Source organism: Gopherus evgoodei, chromosome 2 (assembly GCF_007399415.2).
Source record: "Gopherus evgoodei ecotype Sinaloan lineage chromosome 2, rGopEvg1_v1.p, whole genome shotgun sequence".
NCBI lineage: Eukaryota > Metazoa > Chordata > Testudines > Testudinidae > Gopherus > Gopherus evgoodei.
Window position 1 is genome coordinate 177,198,820 of NC_044323.1, and position 15,173 is coordinate 177,213,992.

The 15,173-nt window shown below is 43.0% G+C and overlaps 2 protein-coding genes across 4 annotated transcripts in view; both read left to right on the forward strand.

Annotated features, from left to right (window-relative positions):
- Nucleotides 1-1,431, forward strand: part of LOC115646492 (2,3-dehydroadipyl-CoA hydratase-like) — a 42,088-nt gene extending 40,657 nt beyond the window's left edge. For all 3 annotated transcript variants that reach the window (XM_030552369.1, XM_030552368.1, XM_030552370.1), the window contains one exon: nucleotides 894-1,431. In XM_030552369.1, the coding sequence (XP_030408229.1) occupies nucleotides 894-1,114 (221 nt within the window). In that variant the 3' untranslated portion in view covers nucleotides 1,115-1,431. The remainder of the gene's footprint in view (nucleotides 1-893) is intronic.
- Nucleotides 1,432-9,096: 7,665 nt separating this feature from the next.
- BMP6 (bone morphogenetic protein 6) overlaps nucleotides 9,097-15,173 on the forward strand; it is a 173,928-nt gene continuing 167,851 nt past the window's right edge. Inside the window, exon 1 of the mRNA XM_030552371.1 lies at nucleotides 9,097-9,958. Within this exon, the coding sequence (XP_030408231.1) occupies nucleotides 9,403-9,958 (556 nt within the window). The 5' untranslated portion in view covers nucleotides 9,097-9,402. The remainder of the gene's footprint in view (nucleotides 9,959-15,173) is intronic.

Consider the following 15,173-nt stretch of genomic DNA (forward strand, 5'->3'; position numbering starts at 1 on the left):
ACAGCACTGTGGGTTTCAGGGGTTTTCCCATATATAGTCAATTACTTAATTTCCCCTATTTGCCTGCATCTTGCATATACAAACAAGGGAGAGAAAAACATTTTTGAATTAGGAAAATGTTACTGTAAACCAACAAGTATTGGCCGAAGGGGTCAGGGCAAAAGTAGTATCAAACTACTTTTAACTCTTTTAAAATTGACTAGATTCCAGGATAAATCTGTGGCTTTAAAAATATTTGAATTGCTGACTCATAAATTTAAATAGTAATCAATAGGATATAAGTATATTCCTGTTATGGAGATGGTGGACATGAAAATTGGAACAGAGTTGTGATTGTTTGAGGAACCTTAACTATGAATTTCTTCACTTTCAGATGTTTGTTTTTATAACAATAGTGGTGTACTAATGTAGTTATTGAAGTAGGTATTTATATACAACCATTTCTCTCACAAAGATTTGGATCTGATAAATCTGCATTACATATTTTTAGAAAATATTTCTAGGTAAAGAAAGTAATGGGTCTGTGTCCCCGTGTGTGTGTGAATAATAAGATGTTACTATTTTTTAAATGCCTCGGCTAGACTACTTGCATTAAAGAAACTGCATTCATCAAATGGGAGGAAAAAATTTGGGCATACATAGCAAATATTGGTTTTAGTCTGCTTCCATCTTTGAACTAAGTTTACACTAAACCACTCTTCCTCAGTTCATAAGTAGACCTTGCAAGCCAGTATTAAATTTACTGTGCATGTTTTGCCTTTTTAATATCCTGTTTTCAAATGCATCATGTTATAAACAGCCCATATCACATACCTGTTATTTCTTATATCTGCAAGTTGTATATGATTTTTTTTAAGTACTATTAAAATATTCTTTTATGTTTCTATTTGTAGCCCTTCAGTATGCCATTGAGCTTGCTAAACAAATCTCTGCCTTTCCTCAACAATGCATGCTAGGAGACCGAAGTTCTGCTTATTACAGTGTCTTTGATGCTGCCTCATTCACAGAAGCCCTGCAATTTGAGTTTGACACTGGTGTGCAAGTGATTTCGAAAGAGTCTCTCCCTGGTGCTAAAAAGTTCAGCTTAGGGGTGGGACGTGGAGGAAAGTTATAAAAGTCAAATATTTTCTGCATGTAGAAAAGGTTTACTAATAATTAAAATAGTAACAGTCTACTGAATTTACAAAAATAATGGAAGCCCTGAAAAAATTATTATATAAATTCAAAATTTATAATTTACTCTAGGATACGTAATCTTGATGTATGGGAAGTTGCATACATAATTGTGTTAGCAAGAGTTATATACATAAATCCTTGTGAATGGAGATAAGATACCTTGTGTTTAATGTATTTTATATCTAAATATTATTGTCATAATGAAAATTTTCAATTTTTATTGTACTTTTGTTCTGAAATCCTGAAATAAAGCTAATTCTTTTACATTTTTTTCATTTGAGTATTTTAGCCATTAGTCTTTATTAAAAGATAAAGGAATTGCTTCCCATAACCAGTGTGTAGCACTACTAAAAATGCATGGCAGTAACATAATTTATATAAACAAAGCTGATTGATTTGCCAAATGAAGACAACCAGAAACCAACTACTAATTTTTTAGCCACAGTTTTATTTACTTACAACCTAAACGCTACAGCTGCCAGAAGAAATTAACTACTGTAGCTAATTCTTATTTTCAAAAGAATATCTTGAAACACAATTCCTCTGGAAGCAGATCCGTTCGTGGAACTATTTACAGTATATTAGTGACAAAGAAAACCTGCACCTGCTCAGTTCTCATACAGCCAGGATCTTGGCTTATGGGCAAGAATTTAAAAGAAGTGAAAACAAATTAAACCATTTTACTGCTAATTTACCAGCATGGATGTCTTTCAGAAATAGTTATGCACGAGCTTTTCATTTCACCACCAGATGTCCTCCAGGAGTAGGAAAATATGATGACCTGAAAGATATTCTGAAGCTGAGTCTACAACATTTTTGAAGATATGACAGTGAAAGGAAAGTTTGAGTGAAAGCAAATGTTACCACAGAGTTTTGGATGGCGTGTGTGTTGTGGAGGCTTTCTGGCAGGTGAAAAATTCTTTCAGTAGCACTAACGTATTTATTTAACTCTTACAGTGTTTGTCATAGTCTGCAACAGATTACGTACATGCCTTTCCTTTTGCCTTCACCTAGAGAATTAGGTATTGCTCTCTAGTCTTTATCCTTTTTAGAAATGTGCAATTTCAAATGGTAACATGTTTGTTTGAAATTTGAAGCTGTAGTATAACCTCTTTAAGAAGACATAAATCTTTCATCCCTTCCAGTGAGTTCCTGAGGAAGCAAAGCAATGTCTAGTGCTGATAACATGGTCATAATCCAAAACAAGGCATTCTGATTCAGATGGTCATGGCAGCTCTTCATGAACCCTAAGGAAGTAGTCCATATCATTGATAAGAACTACTAAAGAAAGGCTAGTGACTAAGGCCTGGTCTACACTGGGGGAATTGATCTAAGTTACGCAACTTCAGCTACGTGAATAATGTAGCTGAAGTCGACGTACTTAGATCTACTTATTGTGGTATCTTCATTGTGGTAGATCAACTGCTGCCGCTACCCCGTCAACTCTGCCTGCGCCTCTTGCCAAGATGGAGTACAGGAGTCGATGGGAGAGCGCTCAGGGGGCGATTTATCGCCTCTAGACTAGACACGATAAATCGACCCCCACTGGATCGATCGCTGCCCAGCGATCCAGCGGGTAGTGTAGACATACCCGGAGCTATAGTACTGTAGCAAAGAGTCCACATTATTTGTTATGGAGAAGTTAAGTCATCATGCTGGGTTGTATAGAAAGTCTAGCTTAATAAAACTGAGGTAATCTAGCAGAACAATGCTAGAAAGTTCAGTGTGTCCATACCCCGACACTGCATTGGTCCTGGGGTGCCCAAACACTGCCACTTCTATAACTATATTACAACAACACATACTCAAAACTCAGTATTTTACTTTAAGAATAAAAAAGCGTAGATGATGTATGCTTGTTATGGATCATCAGAAAAGCAGTGTTCACTACCATGACAACTATCCCAGGGTTCAATCCTAAAAGGTGCTGAACACTTTCAACTCAAGTTGATTCAAGAAGAGATGAGGGCACTCAAGCTACATAGTTAACTCTGGAAAATATATATATTTAAAATGTGACACTTCCTTCTGTAGCATCCAAAATATGAAGCAGAATTTATAAGACTCTTGTGGAGAAAGTGATGTAAACTGCCCCTAAACAGACATACAGTGGAAAGGTGGGTGAGGTAATATCTTTTATTGGACTAACTTCTGTTGGGGAGAGAGACACGTTTTCAGGCTTACACAGAGCTCTTCTTCAGGTCTGCCAAATGTACTGAGTGTCACAACTAAATAGAAGGTAAAACAGATTGTTTAGTGTATACAATTAACACATATTTCAAGGGACCATTCAAGGCGAAGTGGCCTGTTAACACCCTCCAGTAATGGGGGTTGGGGGAAGAGAATCATTAAATTCTTCCCTAAACAACTCTTAAGAGAAACTTTACAACTTCATCCCCCACAAACCCACCCCAGCGATCTTGTACGTGCTTCCCAAAATACACAAACAAGGGAACTCAGGCAGACCCATCATATCTGGCCACTGCATGTTTCACTGAAGGAATATCAGGCCTCATAGAAATCATCCTCAAACTACTCACCATCCAAAGGGCCAACTTCCTCTAGAACACTACCAGCTTCCTCCAGAAATTCTGCAACATTCACAATTTCCTTCAGAACACCACCCTTGCCACCATGGATGTCACCTCCCTAGATACCAACATCCCTCACCACAACTGCATTGTTGCCTGCCTCAAATATTAACAAGCTAATAGACAACACTCAGTATCCACCCCAAACACATCACCAAGCTCATTCATTTAATCTTTGCCCAAAACAATTTTTAATTCAACAACAAACACTTTGCCCAAACCATGGGAACAGCTATGGGTGCTAGGATGGCTCCCCAATACCAGACTACCTAAACTCCCTCAGATTTCCATCATAACTCAACCACTGCCACCCATACACTAAACTCTGGAACAATGTTCAGGACATCACGATCAACTTCAGCAATGAAACCCTACAGACAACTATATACAAGAAGCCCGTGGGTCACCACACTTACCTTTTCAGATCCAGTAACCACCCCCAACCACACCAAGAAATCTGTTATCTACAGCCAGGCACTCAGATACCACAGAATATGCTCAGAGGAGAAAGTCTAGCACCTTAACACATATGTACACCTGAACACACTTAAAACTGCCTTTACCAACCAAGGACACTCTGCTAGAGAAGTAGATTGCATCATGAAACAGGCCACCCAAATACTCTGAGAGAACCTGCTTCAATAGAGAAATAAAACCCGCTCTGACTGCACACCCCTAGTTATCACCTGCCACGCCACACTGGAACCTATATGGGGTATCAAACAACTACAACCCATACTCAATGGGGACCTCATTCCTGACCCCCCTCTTCTGGTCTTCAAACAACCCCCAGGCACACCAAGATCATCAGAAGCAAGCTCCCTATAAACCAGGACGCACCAACTCAAAGTTGCACCAGACCCTGTCAGAACAACAGATGCAAAACCTGCAGACAGATATGCACTGCTGCAATGTTTAATACCCCCCACAACACACCTTTCAAGATCCCTGGGTCCTGCACATGCCCATAACAAGGTACATGTGATGTACCTCATCCAGTGTATTAAATGCCCCAATAACAACAATGTGGGTGAAACAAAACCAGACAATCACCACGCTCTTGAATGAACTCACATTGGAAGATGATCAAAGACAAAAGCACCACATCACCTGTTGCTGAACATTACTTTCACAAAACTTTCACTCCATATCTGACCTCTCAGTCCTCATCCTCAAAGAAAACCTGCACCACACCTTCAAAAGATGAGCCTGGGACCTTAAACTCATAACTTTGCTAGACACTAAAAATCATGGATTGAACAGAGGCAATGGCTTATTATAGCTATGTATAGCCCACTAACCTGTGTTCTGTTCTCTCCCTTCCCCCCCCCCCCCCCCCCCGGTAAGTGGACACTTCTTCACCTTCAATGGTCCCTTGAAATATGTGTTATCTACTTATGCTAATCAATCTGTTCAACCTTGTATTTAGCTGTGACACTCTGAATACATTTCCTAGGCCTGAAGAAGAGCTCTGTGAAAGCTTGAAAGCTTGTCTCTCTCACCAACAGAAGTTGGTCCAATAAAAAATATTACCTCACCCACCTTGTCTCTCTAGTGTCCAACACAGCAACAGCACTGCAAACATACAGTGGAAAGTCAGGTCCATTGTTATACCTGAAGAGTGAAAAATCAGGCCCAATAAATTAACACTGTGAAATGTTGCTGCTCCTTTCTGAGCCCGCCTATCCAACAATGATTTGCATGGGTGTTTGTAGGTACTGGTTTGGATAAGTATTCATGCAAATCACAGTCCCTAACATCTACATCATCAGCTTTTGGAATACCCTTCTGTAGTTTGTCATAAAAGGCATACAGAATAACCTCTCCATAGCTTTGGGAAGGAAGCCAGAATTAGAACAGACAACTTACATTCTGTGCTTCTTCCCCTGGGGTTCAAGTTTTCTGGCAGCTGCCCATACCAGAAATCTACCAGCACCTACCATCCCTCAGAGCTGTTTGGGATTTTTAGCTACATAGTACAAACCAGCATCATTGCTCTAAACTAAAATTACAGACAAATTAGAAAGATTAGTGTATACAAAGATACAGTTTAAAAACAGATGCATAATGGTGTACAGTGGTAACAATATTACTTCAGATTGCATGCCCTTTAAGGACACCAGCTGCATGTGCTAGCAATGCGAAAAAAAGGAAATGTGCAAGATATTGAGGTTGGATCATCCCTACCCTCCTCCTCATCCTCACACACTAAAACACAGGGGAGGGGGCTAAAGAGGAAGATATTTCTGAGGACCCCCTACCCAGCCTCCCTGTTTTTTCATTGAGGAGAGGAGGGAGTGTGGTTTGTATCCCTATGGAACAAACAACAGGGCCAAACCTGGATAATCACCAGGGATTTCTGTGGATCCTAGGAATATATAGGAAACCACTAGTTTTGGTCCCTAGCACTTCCCAGCTGCACTGGAACTCTAGCTCAAATCTTCACACTACGTATGAGAGTCCAAAGAACAGCTAATAATCTCCATGAAGACAGAGGGAGGACAAGATGCATCCTGGGCGATGCCTCAAGCCAGCATATGCCAACTCTCTCTGCAAAGGGATTCTGACCCGCAATAGGTGGTTGCAAAGGCAACTAAGTGTTTTTTGTGGGGGAAAGATTAAATCTGTGCATGGAACTCCTGAAGGGCACGGTCTTTTTTAGAGAACAGAGCTAATGCTAATAATGGATTCTCCTTCATTATCATAGTTAAAATGCCACTGTTAAAGCATGCCTTCCTCAGAATACATTTTCATTGTCTTCTAAACTTTTGAAAATAAGTGTTCTGTCTTTAATAGTCCCAACTAATGCTCTGGGAGACTGAATGTGATATAGTGCCAAATTCTGATCCTCAAACTGTCAAAAAATATTTCCAGTGACTTCAAATGGATCAGCATTTGACTTCTAGGACCAAATTCTACTCAGTTACACCAGTGTAAATACAGAGTAAATCCACTGACTTCAGTGGTGGTAGCCTGGATTTACTAGTGGAATGAGCCTGAATTTACCAGTGTAACTGAGAGCATGCTACAACCCTTAAGGATAGAGACCGTTATATAGAATGTCTCCGACCATTATATAGAATGTCTCCCACTGGTAATAAATAGGGGCTGGAGTTAGAAGTATTCTTCATCCATTGCTCTAAGGTTTGAAATAATTTTTTAATAAGTTTGTATAAGGTTTTCAAGCAGTTTGTCTACATATTACTACTTGTTCATAGATGAAGGCCAGAAGAGACCATTATGGATGATTTGGTTTGACCACCATCTGAATGATGCTGTATATGTGCCACTTTGTAAGTCTCTTTCTAAGAATATTGTACTATATTGTAGCCTGTTAAAATTACCTTAGATATGACATTATTTAAGAACCAAAATGATTTGAAAGTAATTTTGATTATATTGAAAGTAACATACTTATATTCTAGGCAATTTAAATAGGTTGTATAAATTGGAGAAAGGATGACCAAAAAAGGCAGGTGATAATTTCAATTCACCATTTATTTTTTTCTTTTACAAGCCTTGCAAGTAGAGCTAACTTAGTTATTACATGAAAGAGCTCTTTCAACAGAGCAAAACAACAACTTTGTTTATTTTAAAAATTTGTAAGTGCAACTGTGCACGAGCTTCCTTTCTATTAATTTATTCAGAAGCTATTCTGAATTATTGTAATTATGGAATAACAGATGCATTGTTTTAGTCTGAAGGACTTCATTAAAATTAATGAGGGAAAACTCATGACTATCTATGCAAGTGTATAAGCTGCTTAGGTCTGATTGGTGAAAAGTTTCTCTCTTTCATGTTATGCCTGCCAGTCAACATTCTGAATCCTAGGGAGGGTGTTTTCCAGATTTAGACAGAGATAAATACTGTACCTTGACCCTACAAAAAACAAATTAAAAACTTAAAAAAACAACCCCACACCTACTGGCAAATCCACACTACAAGGGTAATCACAGTGCAGTATAGATATATACAGCCAGAGGTTTTATTATAGTACCATGTGTTTTACAACATATAGGAAGACACAATCCTTGAGGAGTTTACAATGCTTTAATCCCGCAGCCGGATCTGCAGGGAAGGATCCTTACAGAGTCCCATTAACTAACTAGCTTTTTAAAAAATTCTAAATATATAAGCTCTTTGGGGGCAGGCCCGTTTCCTTATTGTGTTTGTACAGCATCTAGCACAATGGGATCCTGGTCCATGAGAGGGACTCCTGGGTACCAATGTTCAGTATCATTTAAGAATAAAATAATGACTTCAGCTGGACTCTCTGTGAGCACAAGAGTCTAACTGCAGGCCCAAATAAAACACAACCTAGTTGTCAGACATCAGCCCCGGGTGGGGAAGGGACTGGGTGGGAAGGAGTGGGATCACAACCCACAAGGCCTGAACCAGTTGCGATAGCATCATTTTGGGGCCCCTTTACATCCCAGCTAAGCCAAAACGATGCTGCCCTTGTCATTTTTGAGTTCAGTGAGGCTACCAAAGGAAACCAAATGAAAGCGTTTGTATTTGTGAATACAACCCGGTTACCATCACTCTCTTATACCAGTTAGAGGCTACATGGTATTTTCATCTGGTTCTATCATTTTCCTGCCAAAAGCCAAAGTTTCAGAAACTGAAGAGGAAGCAACAATTTAAAAACACCCCCCCACCACCACGTATTCCCGCCTACCATTAAACTACAGCCAGGGCCTTGCCTTCCACCCCTTGCCCCTTGTGTCCCGCACGCCCACCTCCTCCGAGACACCCCTTCCCTTCCACGGCTTAATTCCAGTCTGCAGCAGGGAAGCCCAGCGCCAGTCGTTGCAGACGGCAACACCCCCGCTTGCAGCGGGGAGACTCTTGCACGATGGACGCGGGAGGAGCCTCTTGAATAGCGGCTTTCGCTGTCTGTCAAGGGGGTGGGCGGGCGCTTCGGGGAGCTGGAGTGTGGTACCTGCCGGAGCCCGGCTCTCCTCAGTGAGTCAAGGCTGCCTGTCGAGGGAGGAGGAGCAGCGCCCGCGCATGTGATTTTTTTTTTTGCCCCGGCATCACCCCTTCCAGCCGACCCCGGGGGACCTTAGCAGCAGCAGCCTCCAGCTCCCCTGCAGGGACTTACCTCCTGGAGAAAGTTTGCTTTTATTTTACCCCCCCTCCCTTTCTTGCCCCCCGTCCGCTCCCGGGGCAGCGGGCTCCTGCGCCTGCCAACTCCGCAGCTGGCTCGCGCCGGCGAGCGGCGCGTGTCCCACGGGGCTGGGCAGCGGGGGCTGCTCTGCGCGCAGCGAGCGGCTCCCGTCCCGGCTGTGAGTCCCCGCGGGCTGTGTGAGCGGGGCAGCCGCGGGGCGCGTTTGCTGCCTGTGGGGGCGGGAAGCCGCCCACCCCGGGCGCACATCGGTTGTACCTGAACAGCTCTGTTCCCCCCCCCACCCCATTGCCGCCGCAGCCCTTCCTCGGGGTCTGCCTGCACGGCCGGGGGAGTGGGCAGAGTGACCATGCGAGAGAGAGGGAAGGTTTAACCCCTTCGCCTCCCCCCTCCACTCATGAATTAACTCCCAAGGGGGGGAGCAGCAGAGCCCGAGGACAGAAGGAGCCGGGCATCCCTCGTCTGCCTCAGAGGCGAGCCAGCAGCAGCAGCACCCTGCTGGGAGCGATGCCTCTGAGGCTCGGCTGGCTTTGGTGGGGAGGGCTGCTGTGCAGCTGCTGCTGCTCCCCGCCGCCGCCCGTGCTGCCCCTGCTGCCCGCCGGGGGGGCGCTGCTGGCGGACAGCAGCAGGGAGAAGCCGCAGGCTCCAGCCGCCTCCTCGCCTGGATTCCTCTACCGGCGCCTCAAGTCGCACGAGAAGCGGGAGATGCAGAAGGAGATCCTGTCCGTGCTGGGGCTGCAGCACCGGCCCCGGCCGCTGCACGGGCTGCAGCCGCGGCCGCCTCCTCCCCAGCAGCAGCAGCAGCAGCAGCAGCAGCTGCCTCCGCCGGACAGGCTCAACTCGGCTCCTCTCTTCATGCTGGATCTGTACAATGCCCTGTCCAGCGAGGAGGAGCAGGGGCCGGGGGCAGAGCGCCGCCCCCTGCAGCGCCCCACCGCTCACACCCTGCAGCGCAAGACCCTCATCGCCCAGCCGGGACCCAGCGGCGGCTCCCCTTCGGCCAGCTCCCAGGACAGCGCCTTCCTCAACGACGCGGACATGGTCATGAGCTTTGTGAACCTGGGTGAGTGTCAGGCGGCCGCGTGGGGCCAGGGGCGGGCCAAGGGGGAGACGTGGGCTGGGCGGAGGAAGCAGGTGGCATCGGAAAGTGGGCACAGCGCGAGAGCTCGGGAGGCAGAGCCAGCCCCCAGCCGCATTTGGAGGCTCTTGGTTGTGAATCCGGGGTAAGAACATCTGTGTGTCTGGGCGCTGGGCTGCGCTTCTCCCCGGGGTAGCGGAGATGTTACTAGAGCTGACTCAACTTCTCCCTGGCACACCGCAAGACGGCCCCGCTGCTTAGACACCGTACTGGCCCTTCACTGCATCCCAGGGCCAGGTGCGCCCTGAACCTCTTACACGCACCCGCTCAGCGTTCCCTGGGATCTGCTCCATGGTGGGCTCTCTTCTTTTGCCCCTGCAGGAGGGCACTCGCCTAGCACTTCGAGTCTTCAAATGCTAATTAGTTAAGGGCAGCAAAACATTCAGTGACTGAGCCCTTTTGTTGTTGTTGTTGTTTGACAGTTTTTGCCTGGGGCAGGAGAGTCAGGCTTGGCTGCCTGTTGTACATGTGAATGTGCATACATAGGCTGCCCAATTTATTTATTTATTTTGCAATGAGGTCCTGGATGGCTGAATGTGTTGATTCTTGAGGAAACCAATGTTTGTTCTCGAGTCACTGTTTAGTTACAGCTGCCTACATGAATATGTTGTCAGGGATCAAACCAACAAAACCAAACACCACCGGTTCCCCCCAAAAAACGCAGTTGCCCATAATTTGCTATATTGAATATGCACTATGTTCCTAATGTAGGATTGTAGCAGATAAAGGTGGAAAGGTTCTCACAGATCATTGAATCCATCTCCCTTCAAATGCACAGTGTAGTCCCCAGAGAAAGGAGGTTGTTATTAAAGTGATGCTGCACTTGATATAATCCAGAAGGGCATGTCATAATTATTTTCAATTCAATACGATTAAACAGGCCTTTACTATTTCACTTAATTTTGAAGAAGATTTTCAAATTACATTTGGATAATCTGATACATGCACCAACTTGATAATTAACTTTTTTCCCTCAGAGACTTGTCTGCTGTTGGTTGGTTGGTTTCTATATGTGTAAAATAATATGAGGTGGAAGGACATTAGGTACCCTTAATGTTTTGGATAACTTAAGTCACAGTTTAGGGCAGCTGTTCATAGAATCATAGAATATCAGGGTTGGAAGGGACCTTAGGAGGTCATCTAGTCCAACCCCCTGCTCAAAGCACCACCAATCCCCAACTAAATCATCCCAGCCAGGGCTTTGTTAAGCCTGACCTTAAAAGCCTCTAAGGAAGGGGATTCCACCACCTCCCTAAGTAACCCATTCCAGTGCTTCACCACCCTCCTAGTGAAAATGTTTTTCCTAATATCCAACCTAAACCTCCCACACTGCAACTTGAGATCATTACTTCTTGTTGTGTCATCTGCTACCACTGAGAACTGTCTAGATCCATCCCCTGAAAGTTTTTGGCCAGTAATACAACAAAACTGACAGACTGGAGTTGCATGGACACTGAAATTCAGCACCATCTTTTCCAATAAAAACAAACAGAATTGAGTTGTATCCCGTCATCTTAGGCCTCATATAACTAAATATCTCTTATTATCATTTAACATTTATGTTATGATAGTGTCCAAAGGCCCTAATTTGGATTGAAGCCACTTTGTTTTAGGTGCTGAACAAAGACATAGTTATGGCTGAGTGAAATATATGGTAGTCAATTGCACCTAAATTGTGGCAGGAACCAGCAGTATTTTACAGGCAGTGCACTCATAGTCCTGGGGCAGGAGCAAAGAATGCCTTGAATTCCTCAGCTGTGATCCCTCTGTTTGGTTATGAAATGGTGTAGTCTGGCTATGAAGAGTACCCAGTCCTCTGCCAGAAGAATGGTGGCTGACACTTGGAACACAATAGGAAGGTATATGTAATGGGCAGATGTTAAAATAAATTCTATTAGACATCAACCTTATTTTTAAACAGATATCATTTTCAGAATGTTATAAATGTGCCATGTACCAAAGAGAGAATTTCAATGGAAAAACAGAAAACACTTTTAAATAAGTTTTATACAGTGGAATGCAACTGTAAGGAACTGATATAGTAAAACTCCATTTAATGTGAAGAAGAATAAAACACCAATATTATTGCAATACATGACAATGTGCAAAGTACTTTTCCATTTTTAATGAAGTTCTGTAAAGTTTAGACTTCACAGTAAGAAGGTTCAGTGTCATCTTAAAATAGATGTTTTGATAAATGTTGATCCTAGAGTTAAGCAGCAGAACTATGACTCTTATCCAGGAAGAGATTGCTTCAGAGATGGCGTTGAAATACAGACTGTTGAGCATTCCATGAGTTTCCTAATCTACAGCAATGATACGTTAACTCAAATTTTAAAATATAGCTGTCAAACTATTACCACAGAAAGATACATGTTTTTTTGAATCAAGGTCCGGATGATGCACACTCATAGAAACTCTTGGGCCAAAGTTAGATGGAAAAATCAATGGGCTTAAGACTGTGGAGTTTCTGCCCCCTTATGTGATTGCTTGTTAGAGTTTGGCCACCAAAGGAGCAGACAGTGGGCATGGCCTTCTTCAACTCTGGATGCTCTGGAATTGGTGAGGAAATTCTATGGAATTTCAGACAAATATGCAGTGGCTCAGAGCTTCCCCACCACTCTCTGCCAGCCCAGTCTGCTTTGGCAGCACTGTCAGCTGCCAGAGCATTCCCAACTATTGCTGGCTCTTTTCCTTGCCACTAGGGTTCTCAAGGGAATATAGTAGGAAAGTGTGTGTAAATTAATGAGCACAGGGTCAGGGTTATTTTACTCTAGGAATTCCAGGAGAAGGATGCTGTGGAGAGTAACACTTCTCTAGTTCCATCTGCTTTCCAACCAGCTGGGCTTCTCCCGAATCCACAGAAGTCTGACTGCATGTAGTTCAGGCAAGTAAGCTTTGCAGAGTAGAGAAGAGGATGCCACATTGCCACCACCACCTTATTTTTTTATATTTTGGCTTATGGGTTTCGTCCTGCAAGGTGCTCACAAATTCCCAGAAGTGTTGAGCACCGGCAACACTTACTGACTTCAGTGGGAATTTTGGGCACTTTGGGCAAGTTGTTTAGCACTTTGCTGGATAAAGCCTTTGGGGAAAATTATTGGAGAGGTTGATACTCCCCTCTCTACACTAAAAGCACTGGTTTCTGTTGTGAGCAAAAACATTCATGAGGTTCAAATGAGTTCAAATAATTTGGATCAAGATACTTATATAATGACCAGGGAAAATTATTCATGTAATGTATTGAAGTAACAGTTAAAGTGCTAGCTATGAGTATCAGGAAGTATGAATCAACATTAGAAATTTCTCATCAACATCCAAGTTGCTAGTCATAAAAGATAATGTCACTTATAATTATTGTCTGTTATTAAACTGTTCATAGATCAACAGACTGAGATTGTTCAATTGGTTCTTGGGATGTGTTGATCTCTTGCAAATGTATTAATGACTACTCTTTTCAACTGAATGATAAGTTATAATGCAAAGTAACAGGAAGCTTACTGATATAGCATAAAATAGAGACAAGTTCTGATGGGAGAAAGACAGCCTGAATTACTGCTTATGAAAATGGGGGTCGGTATGGTATATCCTAGGAAAAAGCAGCAAAAATGTACAGGATTTCAGTATCTTTCAGTTCTCCTATGAGATATATACTGAAAAACTGCCAAAACTCATAGTTGAATTCTCTTCTCCTGCAATCACCACCAAAATGATTTTCCTGGTACTTGCATGTGGTCAGTACTCCAATGACTGGATGCTGACTAAATAGAAAGGTTACTTCTGAACAGCGTTGTCAATGTTTTTTAAAGGTGTTGTCTTTTGACTATTGGTAAAATAGTGGCTACAAAAGAAATCGGAGTGTGCTTCAGAGTCATTTTAATAGAATCAGAAATATAAATTCTTCTGTGAGTGTGGGTCCTATTGTAGGTGCTCGCATGTCTTATGCATGCAAGATACTTTTTTTCTTTTTTACTAACAGTGTCCATCAGGAAATGCCTGTGTACTGGTTCTATCTTCTCATGCTCCTGTGTGAGGGCACAGAAGGTAGAGTGGCCACAATCCTCCCTCTGATTGTCTGTGCCAGTGAGATAGAACCTGGACAATATTTGACATGTTACCTTTCTTTGAGCTTCAAACACCTCTCCTAGACAAGTCCTGTGAAGAAATCCTTCTTCACGCTCTTTATTACATTTTTTCAGTGTGGAGATTCCAGAATAAAAGGGTTGGGGGCAAGGTTCAGGAACAAAATGAGGAAGGGCACAGAAACTTCACATTTGTTGGCTGCTCTGATCAAGCCCATTTCCTGGCCAGCTTTGATCTCTTTTTGGACTGACTTGGACTCTTATGGCTGCTGTGCCATGAAGGAGATTGTGAATGTCTTGTGCCGAAGCCACCTGGCTGTACGTGACTTTCTGCCTCTGGGGAACTGCACCAGGGTTTATGCTGGTGTAAGTCCTTGTTGAATCTAGACCAGCACCATCAAAACAACAATATTCCTGCATTTAGTTTAAAATGTAAATGTATATTGTGTTTCTAACTTAAATAAGGAAAGGGAGAGGCCCAGACTACCCAAGTAATTGAGAGGGGTAGTTAGTGCTATGGAATCTTACATCTTCACTAATTTGAACAATTTAAGATATTAGAGCAAAGTACTCATTCCTTAAGAGAAAGAAGCAAGCCCCACTGATTATTTCTGCTGTTTCCCAATCAGTAAACCTCTTTAAGTATGATTAATTTACTACCAGTAAGCACCTCTATTTGATTATTTATAACAATGAAGTTTTATTGTTCTGCCATCACACAACAAATGTTATGTAACTGGAAACTATCTAACTCCAGGCAAGTTGTTGACACTTTTGTAATCTTGTTGCTCAGAGCTCATGTAAAGAACTGCATGAAAGCAGTCCATTTGCAATACCCATCATCAAGTTTTATTGGTTCTAGAAAACCCAGGAACTCTGCTACATATTCTTGAGCACTATTCTAATTAAACATCATCTGTGGACTATTTGCATAGAAGATTAGGGTTGGAAGGGACCTCAGAAGGTCATCTAGTCCAACCCCCTGCTCAAAGCAGGGCTGATCCCCAGACAGATTTTTAACCTAGTTCCCTAAATGGTCCCCTCAAGGATTGAGCTCA